Source organism: Rhineura floridana, chromosome 2 (genome assembly GCF_030035675.1).
Source record: "Rhineura floridana isolate rRhiFlo1 chromosome 2, rRhiFlo1.hap2, whole genome shotgun sequence".
NCBI classification, from domain to species: domain Eukaryota; kingdom Metazoa; phylum Chordata; class Lepidosauria; order Squamata; family Rhineuridae; genus Rhineura; species Rhineura floridana.
Window position 1 is genome coordinate 194,417,280 of NC_084481.1, and position 12,644 is coordinate 194,429,923.

Sequence of the window (12,644 nt, forward strand, 5' to 3'; positions counted from 1 at the left end):
CCGGCAACTGGTTTTCAGAAGCATGCTGCCTCTGACTAGGGTGGCAGAGCACAGCCATCACGGCTAGTAGCCATTGATAGCCCTGTCCTCCATGAATTTGTCTAATCTTCTTTTAAAGCCGTCCAAGCTGGTGGCCATTACTGCATCTTGTGGGAGCAAATTCCATAGTTTAACTATGCGCTGAGTAAAGAAGTACTTCCTTTTGTCTGTCCTGAATCTTCCAACATTCAGCTTCTTTGAATGTCCACGAGTTCTAGTATTATGAGAGAGGGAGAAGAACTTTTCTCTATCCACTTTCTCAATGCCATGCATAATTTTATACACTTCTATCATGTCTCCTCTGACCCGCCTTTTCTCTAAACTAAAAAGCCCCAAATGCTGCAATCTTTCCTCGTAAGGGAGTCGCTCCATCCCCTTGATCATTCTGGTTGCCCTCTTCTGAACCTTTTCCAACTCTATAATATCCTTTTTGAGATGAGGCGACCAGAACTGTACACAGTATTCCAAATGCGGCCACACCATAGATTTATACAACGGCATTATGATATTGGCTGTTTTATTTTCAATACCTTTCCTAATTATCGCTAGCATGGAATTTGCCTTTTTCACAGCTGCCGCACACTGGGTCGACATTTTCATCGTGCTGTCCACTACAACCCCGAGGTCTCTCTCCTGGTCGGTCACCGCCAGTTCAGACCCCATGAGCGTATATGTGAAATTAAGATTTTTTGCTCCAATATGCATAATTTTACACTTGTTTATATTGAATTGCATTTGCCATTTTTCCGCCCATTCACTCAGTTTGGAGAGGTCTTTTTGGAGTTCTTCGCAATCCCTTTTTGTTTTAACAATCCTGAACAATTTAGAGTCGTCAGCAAACTTGGCCACTTCACTGCTCACTCCTAATTCTAGGTCATCAATGAACAAGTTGAAAAGTACAGGTCCCAATACCGATCCTTGAGGGACTCCGCTTTCTACAGCCCTCCATTGGGAGAACTGTCCGTTTATTCCTACTCTCTGCTTTCTGCTTCTTAACCAATTCCTTATCCACAAGAGGACCTCTCCTCTTATTCCATGACTGCTAAGCTTCCTCAGAAGTCTTTGGTGAGGTACCTTGTCAAACGCTTTTTGAAAGTCTAAGTACACTATGTCCACTGGATCACCTCTATCTATATGCTTGTTGACACTCTCAAAGAATTCTAATAGGTTACTGAGACAGGACTTTCCCTTGCAGAAGCCATGCTGGCTCTGCTTCAGCAAGGCTTGTTCTTCTATGTGCTTAGTTAATCTAGCTTTAATCATACTTTCTACCAGTTTCCCAGGGACAGAAATTAAGCTAACTGGCCTGTAATTTCCAGGATCCTCTCTGGATCCCTTTTTGAAGATTGGCATTACATTTGCCACTTTCCAGTCCTCAGGCACGGAGGAGGACCCGAGGGACAAGTTACATATTTTAGTTAGCAGATCAGCAATTTCACCTTTGAGTTCTTTGAGAACTCTCGGGTGGATGCCATCTGGGCCTGGTGATTTGTCAGTTTTTATATTGTTCATTAAGCCTAGAACTTCCTCTCTCGTTACCACTGAGCAAGCAGAAATCCTTACAATGACAGACATGATCCTTAACATTACTTTGGAAACAACCCAAAGTTGCAAGTAAATAGCTCATCCTTCTGTAATAGCTGTCTCACACTTGCAAATCTGCGCAAATTGCAAACATAAGAAGAGCCTGCTGGATCAGGCAAGTGGCCCATCTAGTCCAGCATCCTGTTCTCACAGTGGCCAACCAGGTGCCTGGGGGAAGCCCGCAAGCAGGACCCGAGTGCAAGAACACTCTCCCCTCCTGAGGCTTCCGGCAACTGGTTTTCAGAAGCATGCTGCCTCTGACTAGGATGGCAGAGCACAGTCATCACGGCTAGTAGCCATTGATAGCCCTGTCCTCCATGAATTTGTCTAATCTTCTTTTAAAGCCATCCAAGCTGGTGGCCATTACTGCATCTTGTGGGAGCAAATTCCATAGTTTAACTATCTGCTGAGTAAAGAAGTACTTCCTTTTGTCTGTCCTGAATCTTCCAACATTCAGCTTCTTTGAATGTCCACGAATTCTAGTATTATGAGAGAGGGAGAAAAACTTTTCTCTATCCACTTTCTCAATGCCGTGCATAATTTTATACACTTCTATCATGTCTATCATGGAGTATGTTTGGTTAAGAGAAAGCAGACAACACTGAGTGCTCTGCAAAGATATGGTTAATTTTATTAATTTTTGAGACAGGGATAACAAGCAAAACGCATTTGTGTCAACGAGCTTGTATTATCTAGGGATTATTTGTAACTAGTTCACCTTTACTACATTTGTTGTCATCGCTACATTTTTGTGTGTTTCTTTCTGTAAAAATAAGACAACACTTTAAGAGCTTCTGGGCAATGTTCTGCCTCTTGAGACTAAAGAACTATTGCCCCCTTGGCTGTCCAGGAACAAGATAAAAAGATTTAGTTTGGCAGACTCATTATTTGCTATGGACTATACTAGGAGCTAAGAGACATGGCCCACACACGTTATTGTTTGTGGTGCTACCACAGAACTTCTCTCAGACTACTGTGTCATGCTTCTGGTGGTTGCTTACTCTTTCACCTACGTGTATTACTACTACACAGGTTTCTCAAAGCATGTATACAATTACACAAATGTAAAAGCTAGAGAAGGCATTATAAATTCTAACATCCAAAAAAACAAGATACAAGAAAAGATGCTGGTAAAAATAAATGAATGAAAAACTAAGTCCTAGCACACCTGTAATTAGGTTGTTCTATATATATAAACCAATTCTAATTGCTCAACATCAGTCAAGGAGGTAAGTATTCATCCAAAAGAGATTGCTCTAAGTAACAACTCTCCATCCTGATGGCATTTGCACAGCTATAAAAACAGACCTGTAGTTCAATTAATAATTTAGCAGCACAGGAGCCATTTACCAATTCTCATCCAAGTATTCCAAAATTAACAGCCCCTTAAATGAGCATCAATAGAAGCACGTCTCACAGAGCCAAGTGAAGGACATTTGAAGAGCAATATTTCTTTGTGGTAATTAACTATAAAACTTCCAAGAATCTCAAAGCATGAAGAACAAAGCTCAAAATATCCCAGGAAATGAAATATGGTGATGTTCTATCACTATTAAAATGAGTAAGCTCTGAATAAGATAAAACTACAATTCATAATCCACTGTTTATGAGAAAAGTGGCAGCAAATAGAGTATAATGTGGTAATCTTACTGGTAATAAACTGGCTTGCAGTTACCCACTTGCCCATTCACCTGTGCAGAGCAAAAGTTGCCTCAAAACAATCAGGTGAGTCCTGCCCACTATGAAGATAGAGCCATATAGCCAGAGCTGGCACCAGACTGCCCTCGTCTCTCAATCATCATACTCCCCAGCACCCCCTCCCAATGCAGGTGGCGTGGACTTAAAGAGGCCCACCTGTCTGACCCTTCTGCCACGTCGTGGCTAGTGTGCCCTGCATGCACATCTGTCATCACCTAGATGGTAGTGGGGGTGCCAACACTTTAGGGATGCCCCTGCTGCCATCTTGAGTGATGGCAGGTGTGTATGTGCAAGCGTGTTAAGTTAGGACACAGGTGGAGCAGGAGGGTCTATTTAAGTCCTCACTGCTTGCATTGATGTAGTTCGCCCCACAACTTGATGCTAGTGCAGATTGCGGAGTGGGAGCTGCATCTTCTCAGCCAAAGGAGGGGCCCTTCTGGGCCACAGGGGTCCTTGGCTAGTGCCCGAACTGGCCACCCGTCTGGTGTTGGGTCTGCACATGGCTTTTATTCTTTCCTGTAGCGCAACTCTTTTAACATAGGGTTATACAACAGAGGTGGTTCAAAGCGCTCTCTGTCTTTTTCCTTCTGGCCTCAGAGCCCATTCTGATCCAGAAACAGAATGGGGCCATATGCATGGAGGCTGAGTACTGGGCATGCTCTCTCTTCCCTTGTACCAGCAGAAACAGTCCACGCTACTGGGGGGGGGGGGAGATAAAACCACTGGGAGAAAGATAAAAGGATGTGTCTGTGTAGGAATGATCACAGAAAGGAGATGGATGGTCACACTCTGATGTATTATCAGAAACGCTAAGTAAGAACACCTCTTTGCTTTGCAGGTCACAAACATAATTTTACTTCAGTAACGAACTCAGGTTCATCACAGTCCTGCCTCACTTTCATGCTCATGATGACTAAGACAGACAAGGATCCCTAATTGGTTCATAACCATGCAATGAAAACAAGCTTGTAATTTGCCACTCATCTGGGATGAGTAGCAACCGAGCACAGTGTGTTCTCCTAGCCGCAAAAGATTATTTGCTCTTTAAAGGAGAAGCTGAGTGGCACAGCTGAAGAGGCAGCACCGGTCTGGTCACTTGCATATCTGGCTTTATGTTCAGTTGTGTCTCCCTTTTCCTTTAAAGGTTACTGGATTTTTGAGGCAGAACAAACTTGTGTGCATAGACTAATATTGTGACAATGTAGCCATATCTGCCATTGCTGTCCTTTGGTTCCTGAATCTAAGAAAAGTGGTAGCCAAGAATCTATCCCTGTAGTTGGCAGCTCATTCTTGGGTAAAGCTAAGCACAGTCTCAGTCTCTCCAAGAAACATGGCACATGGACTGGGTAGACAACCATAGCAGTAGCGTGGGCACTAATACCCATAGCAATTAGCTGTAAGAATGAACCATGTTACCTACTCCGTAGTCACTTAAAGAAAACACTCTATGTCCTGAATGAAGTGATAGTGTTGTAATATGGCAGAACTGACTATATCATTTTAAACTAGAGATGGCGTGTTTTTGAATGCTGCTCTGCAGTTTGAAGTGGTATAGTCCACTCTACCATGTCATTCCGTTACATATGTAGATCAGGCCTCAATGATCTTGACTATGTGCCCTTAAATGCTTGGTCACATGTTCATAATATGCCAGATGCAATGAAATGTGTCAAGTGTCTTGACAAGCTATACTTTGAGATACCAATCTCATGTTCTGCCACTGTACTGTTGCACTTTTGCAACTCTTCCAGAGTTCATAACAAAACTGTTCAAGTTTCTATTAGAAATCGAAAACTAATAAGATAAAGCCATTTTCATATGCCTCCTCATACACAAGCATCTGTGAAGTCAATTACCTTGTCTTTTGACTGTCCCTGCCGAGCTATAGCATCGTATTTTATTTTTCCTTCTGCATCCACCTGAACAGCTAACGCATTGGACATTTTCTTTTTTCGGCCCATATCCAGAGGATACTGGGCAACATGAATTTCCGGGAAAGCACCTCCATCTCCAAAATCCTATACAGTAAAACAAAAGGGAAAATGATTATGAAAGGAGCAAAAGAAGCAAGACAGGATTGTTAGTACTGGAACATTCATTTAAAAAGTAACAGCAAGGGCTGGGATCCAAAGTTCTTGCCCACATATTAGACATACCCAAGAACCTAGACATGGCTAGTGGGATTTCTAGCTTTTTTGTTTAAATATCAACTTCCTCCTACCCAAAACAAATCAAAGGGCTTCTAAAAGCCTCATCAGTTTCAAAAGTGGTTTGTCATGCATATTATGCTGTTCAAGAAATATAATTCCAGCTATGGTATAAGCAACTAGTTGCATGGTTCCTTAGATTCCCAATCTAGGATATAAAACCAAGGCTGTATTTATTAATCTCATTAGCAACCACTGAGGCTTACTTTTGATAAAAAAATGCTTAGGAATGGGGAGTAAACATTTTATGTGCAATGAACCAGTTATTCAAAAGTGTTAAAGCTGTTGCAATGACCTTATAACCAATGTACAATGCAAATTCTAGAACTTTCAGTTCCAAGATGTTTAGGAAAACATTGTTCAAGCATTTTCTGTCCTAAATCTCACCTCTAATTTCATGAAACCCTGGTATAAGGGGTGTCTAAAAAAAATCTGTGTTCCACTATAGCAATGGGTTTTATGAAATTCAGTGGAAATACCTTAAGACAAACTAGTTTCGAAAAATAAACTGAAGGTCCTAATAAAGTGATTCTCTCCAACATGTATTAGATATTGATTGAGATAAATTGTGCAGATAATACAGGTTATTTCATTAAAAGTAGTATGGAACTTCAAAATGATAGGGTGAATTCAACCTAGCTGTCCACTTCATGACTTCCACTTACACAACTGAACTTGCCCTCCCTCTCCTCTCTCCATGTGCCACCCATGTCCCCCACCCTCAAATCTGCTGTGGAAGGTTGGGGGAACTCCCAGAACAGATTTGGGAAATGCACAGAGGGAGGGAGGGGAAGTTCCATTGTGCAAGCAAAAATCCTTGCACCAATGGGATGACTTCACTGGATACAATCCACTATTTGTGAATATGTGTAGTATCATTTATGGTCAGTGACCATGGAACAATCCCCAAAGAAAAAATAAAATGTTATCTGAAAGGCTGCTCTTGAGGGCTGGGAGACCCTGCACAGCATGGAACACAGCATGCAAGGCTACAACAGGTAAGTAGAATATAGGAAAATTGGGCACCCCACCATGGGCAACCAGAAGTGTTTCCCATTAGCACATAACCTACCATTTGATAAACTCAGCAAAAATATAACAATAAAATTAAACAGACAGTTAACAAGTATGGAACATAAACAAGAAACTTAATCCTTATAAAAAGCTGGATGCAAAAGAATAGTCATTATCACCATCTGTTGGGAGGAAGAAAGAGATGCAGGATGCATCTCCTGGAAAAAGGAATTCCAAAGCCTAGGTACCACTGATGAGAAAGCTCTGTCCACCAGCCTACTCTGAAATAATGGTGCTGCTTAATGCCTTGAAGACTTACAAAAACGTACAAAAGCACAACTAGGCCCATTTCAGATGATCTTGCAAGAAAACATTATTGTCCCTCCTACTGCATGCCACAGGATGCTCAGCAGCAGGGGCAGAGAGAGGAAGTACCCTCCATTACAACTTAAGGAAATAAATACTGGAGTAAGAAGGTATGGCAAAAATTAATAAATGTAAAAGTGCCTAATTATTTCAATACTGGAGGGAAACAGAACTATTATGCAAGGCTGGACTGAAGTGATAATTTACTGACATATCTGGGTACATAATAAATCAACATGTTACTGATTTATAGTTATATTAGCATTTATTTAAAATGTTAGCTTATTGATGTGCTTCCTTTGTTATTAATTTTGTATAAAATTAAATTAAAAATTGTGTTTTCAAGCATTCTACCTGCTTCAGCTTTCAGTTACTGTAAAAACAGTTTTCTTCTATTATATATTATTTTACATCTGTGGCGGGTACGTGATTTAATATTAAGTTTCAATGTTTGCTCTGAACTGTTTTCAGTAACAGCTTTGAAACTATCTAAACATTATAAAGACTTCCTACAATAAATCTTTACAGGTTTCAGAAGACATTTCTAAAACACATTACTGCTTCTGATCACTCATACTGCCTTTTCTGTGTGCTTCACAATCATTAACTTGCAGGCCCTAACTCACAGCAGCTATGTGAAGCATTTTATTCCCATTTCATACATGGAGGAACCATACCCAAGAAATATGGACTTCTTCAAGGTTATGCAATAAAGTGCACAGTACAGATGGGATGTGAATCCAGCTCTCCTGTGTCCTAGTCTAATTTGGATTCCAGGTCTGCACAACACAACCAACCAAGAGTGAACCTCACTAGTTATCTTTTTTTTTACCAGTTTACCAGATTTTTTTTACACTCCCTTATTTGTTTTGCAATTCCAAGCAGGCAGCAAAGCAGTTTTCTAATATATGACCTGTGGATTGTGTTCAGTTGTTGAGTTGCAAGTTACCTCTCACTCAGATTCAGGGCTATTTCTAAAACAATTTGTTCTGTCTCCCAGCTTTTCATCATTCACAGACTGAATAACAGTGTGTATTATTCCTATGAAAAAGATGTTTGTGCTATGATCTTTGGCTGATGAAGTTGTTAAATCTAACTGAATTCTGTGAAATGGAAGCATATTTTTTTAAATTAATGTTTTTGCCCCATGTTCAGACACTCCTATAAAAGATTGTTCCCTAAGAAAAGAATGTAAGAAGAGCCTTCTGCACTGTCAGACCAAGAGTTAATTGAGTTCCACTTCCAACACAGATCAGGCCGCAAAGAGGATTTTTCCAAAGCAAGTCTTTTTCGCTCCATTACTCTTTTCTTTTCTTTTTGATCAGTCATCAACAATAAACTAGATCAGGGATGGGAAACCTTTGGCCCTTCAGATGTTGTCGCACTCCAAATCCCATCAGTCCCAACCAACATGACCAATGGTCAGGAGTGATAGGAACTCTATAGAGTTCAACATCATCAGGTGGGCCACAGGTTCTGCAACACTGAACCAGATGCTAGTTATTTAGGACAGGTATCTATACAGATAGAGACCCAGTGTGGCATGATTGCAGGTGAGTAAATTCCACTAAACACAATAAGCATGCAAATGATTAATCCATTGTCAGCAAATTTGCACAGGATCCCATTTCTTACCTGGATTAAAAAGCAGAGAAATTCAGTAATAGGCAAAAAAACCCTTGCGGTTTGAGAATTTATCTATAGCCAACAGATATTTCTATCAAACTTTAGAAAGCAGGGAAATTGGGCAGTTATAGTGGCATAGTGGTTAGCATGTTGGACTATGACCTGGGAGACCAGGGTTCGAATCCCCACACAGCCATGAAGCTCACTGGGTGACCTTGGGCCAGTCACTGCCTCTCAGTCTCAGAGGAAGGCAATGGTAAACCACCTCTGAATACTGCTTACCATGAAAACCCTATTTATAGGGTTGCCATAAGTTGGAATCGACTTGCAGTCCACTTCCATTTCATCTATACAGATAGCAACAGAGTTACTGCAATACACATATTATAGGCCCTCACATTCAAAAGGCAACATTTCACTTTTCTAAAGTAACTAAAACCATTTTTCATGACTAGAACTGTGCACATCATTGTTTACCTCCAACATTCGTGGTATCCATCCTTTCCGATAACCATAAGGGGGCGGCTCCCTTCGTGATGACACCAGTGCAGTCTGTCTCACCCTTTGAGACCTTGCCCTCTCTTCTAATTCCAGCTGGTCCTGAGATAGTTGAGTTGGTGCAGGTAAGAAACTAAGCAAATGGAAAAGAAGGAATGTAATATTTGTACTCTGTATACATTAGAAAACACTGAAATATTCTTACTATTTTAAATTCCACTTTACAAAAGATTTTACAAAGAGACTTAGGTACTGCCTTTAATTATAAGACACTGTCTACAATATTAGTTTAGCAGGATGGCAAGTACTAGGGAGAAAGAACTAGTTTTAATGGTATTAGGGGACTTCCGCTATACTGCTCTTTAGGAACCTAGGATTACCAAACTATAGTTGAGCCAATCCAAAATATAACCATTGATTTGCTCATCATTTTGGTTTAAAGTATGAAAATATCTTAGCATTATTCCACGGACAGAAAGACGCTAGACTGTATTGCAACACACTCCTTCTCCAGCTCCCTGTACACCCTCAAAATTAGTTCCAGAGAGTTGGAGAGCCATTTGAAGCAGATTTTTGGTGTGCCGGGGAGGAGAGAAAACAGAAATTCCATTGTACCAGCAGAACTATATGTGCAGAATACTGGTTACAACCCACTATCTCCATTTGATATAGTATTAAATATGCCCATCATGAAACTCATCATCCCCCTCAGAGCACAGAAGCTCCACTTTCCACTCCACATGTAAAAAACTAATTGCCCACATGTAAAGTGAATAAAGGTTCTAGAACCTAGAGCATATATCCTCAATTTGCCACTAACTGTGCCATAGTTGTTTCAAGCAAACACAAATACACATGACATAGGACTCAGGGTGGAAAGATGGTGACCACAAATAATGGCTCACTTCCACAAGCAGCAAAAATCTGTGGACTCTTTGATAACAAGGTTCTAGCCTTTCCACATCAAACCACTCAACACAACTTTAATGCTTAAGTTTATGCAACTTGTTGCCAAAACCGTCTGCAAGGTGTGCATAAACAATAATAAGGGCATTTGGAAAGCTAACTCAAGATTAGCCAAAACATATACAGAACTATTCTACACATGCTAAACCTGAAACCCACATTTGGATTGTTACAAATTAACATGTAAGCATTTTCACTGTGCATACATGGGATTAATGCAATGATGTCTGCGACTGGCATGTGAAGATGTACACACAGTTTCCACACTTGTTTGCTTAGTTCATACATGAACTGCATCAATTACTGTAACTCCTGATAAGTTGTAACTGAAAGTGTAAACAGACCCACTGTGGCAACACAAATTGAAATGGTCCATCTAGCTCAATGCTGTATACATTAACTAGCAGTAAGGTCCAGGTTTCAGGCAGCAGCCTTTCCCTAGTCCTACCTGGAGATACCAGTGAACCTAGAACCTTCTGCATGCAAAGCAGGTACTCGACCACTTACTTACAGCCCACCTGATGCCACAGTCACCAAAAGCTTATTCACACATTACATGGAATACAGGTACAAGCTGTTTCTACAAATGTAAACGTTTTTGTTCAAAAGTGTACACCTGGCAATCTGTACGGCTCAGCTACTGCGTTCAGAGGTGCAAGATGTATTTGTGTACATTAAATTTGAATAACGGTACAGATGCACACTTCAACTTTATGTATAAATTTGGTGTGGAGTCTATCGTGTGAACACCCCTTACGAGACAAACATACACGTGTGAACCAGCCCTTTCTCACACGGAAATACGTCCCATATAGAAAACGCATACAGTACGAACCAGCTTCTAGGTAGAGATTAAAACATCGGCCCACGGCGGCCACCAGAGAGACCAATCCAACCACACTTCTGGAGCAGTCTCCTTGTAGTGGCCAATCGAGACTCCGCCGCCGGCTCCCCCATCCCTACCCCAAGATTGTCGGCCATCCACACAAGCCGTAGATGGTCCCACCATCACCACCCACGCAACTGAAATTCCCTCTTCCAAAGGGTTCCACTGCTGTTGTTAGACGCACTGGAGAGATAAAAGTGTGCCTACTAAAAAGATAGGCCTGCGGACTAAGCTCTTAGGAAAATGTCCGGATCAGCCCAGGCCTCACTGGCCCAACTCCCACCGCAGTCGAAAACTCCTCACAACCGACTACCGTAAACAGATAGCTGGGCATATGTTAAAAAGAGAACGAACTGAGGGAAGGAGACGGAAACCTGTCTCTACTGCCTAACAGGATTCGGGCCCACAACCAACCTGGTCAGCGCCATCTTGTTCTTCCTCTTCACTAGGGCCGGTGGCGGTGCATGACAGCCTCAATAAAGCAAGTTTGGACACCAACGGCATTCTGGGAATTGTAGTGTCCCCGTTTCGTTCGGTTACCAATGGGAGCGCGCTCCGCTGCTCGACGCATGCGCTTCAGTGGATGGATTCTTCGGCTGTGTTGAGGTTTCTGAAATAGATGCGAAGACGTCGATGGAGGCATACGTATTGCGGTTCTCCCAAAAGGTATTTTCTCCCCGCTGCCGCGACGAGGAAAAAGGAAACTTGAAAACGACATAAATGAAAGTGCCAAGGATAGTGCTATTGTAGCGTTCAACTAAAGGGAGCTCAAGGGGTGTAATGGAAATCCGACAAAATTCTGCAACATCTGGATGCAAATCCACTCCTTGTGTGTGTGTTAAACTTGCATTGCTTCGGAAAGAGCAGGACCTCACCCTCTGAGAAGTTAATGGCAAAAAGAAACCCTGCTCCAAACACGCGCAGGAAGCCTTCATGGTGGTGGTGGTTCGAGTATTGAAAGGTGATGGTTCGAGTATTGAGGATATGCAGTACAATCCTATGGACCCTTCTAGATATCCCTTTTTTTGTGCATTCATTATTATTCATTTTGATTTGTGCTCATGATATCGGAGTGGCTATATACAATCCTGCTTTCAATACTGTTTGCACCTGCAGGAGGTCATACTGCTTTGTTTCCAATCAGTGCACATTCAGTAACTTTTCAAACCACAGGTGTTTCGGGGTTTGTTTTTGCCCCATTTTTGTTGCACTATAGTGCAAGAGTCCTTCTCCAGACAATAATATAATAATGTTGGGGAAAATTGCAGAACAACTAATAAAGAGAAATGATGTGTGGATGGTCTAGTATAAATCTAACACGAATGCCTTATTATTGTGTCAATGACATGTTGCAGAATACGCCTATCAAAAAACAAAAAAAGTCTTAGAGGGGCTCTCTATTCAGAAGTAAGTTTAGTTATGTAATCTGAATCTTGATTCTTAGATTGAATTGTATTGATACACTGGTGTTTGGAATGAAACTTTCAACAGTTCATTAAAAAGGAAATCTAAAATAACATAGAAAAGGAAAACAAAGGGAGTTTTAACATTTATATATCAGTAAGGGTGCAACTTTAATTATACAGCCATGAGAGTGGCTGTATACTATAGCCAACATGGATTTTTGCATTCCGCAATGTTAAATTGAAAATACTCCCCATGCCATTCTGCTGCTTCCCATAAGCTCATTTCAATACAAAACTTATAGTCCTGAACTCAGAAAAGCTTGCTTAACAACCCTCTTAAGTTTTCATGGTGAT

General features: G+C 41.2%; 2 protein-coding genes across 4 annotated transcripts in view; one reads left to right on the forward strand and one right to left on the reverse strand.

The window, feature by feature from the left end:
• Positions 1-11,401, reverse strand: part of SNW1 (SNW domain containing 1) — a 22,664-nt gene extending 11,263 nt beyond the window's left edge. The window contains exons 1-3 of the mRNA XM_061611853.1: positions 11,299-11,401; positions 9,012-9,165; positions 5,178-5,339 (exon numbers count right to left, since the gene is read on the reverse strand). Coding sequence (XP_061467837.1) covers positions 5,178-5,339; positions 9,012-9,165; positions 11,299-11,312 — 330 coding nt within the window. The 5' untranslated portion in view covers positions 11,313-11,401. The remainder of the gene's footprint in view (positions 1-5,177; positions 5,340-9,011; positions 9,166-11,298) is intronic.
• ADCK1 (aarF domain containing kinase 1) overlaps positions 10,916-12,644 on the forward strand; it is a 163,783-nt gene continuing 162,054 nt past the window's right edge. For 2 of the 3 annotated variants that reach the window (XM_061611860.1, XM_061611856.1), the window contains exon 1: positions 10,916-11,550. The gene's annotated coding sequence lies outside the window, so the exon portion shown is untranslated. Of the gene's footprint in view, positions 11,846-12,644 lie in introns of all 3 variants that reach the window. The other variant, XM_061611855.1, reaches the window with a different exon arrangement.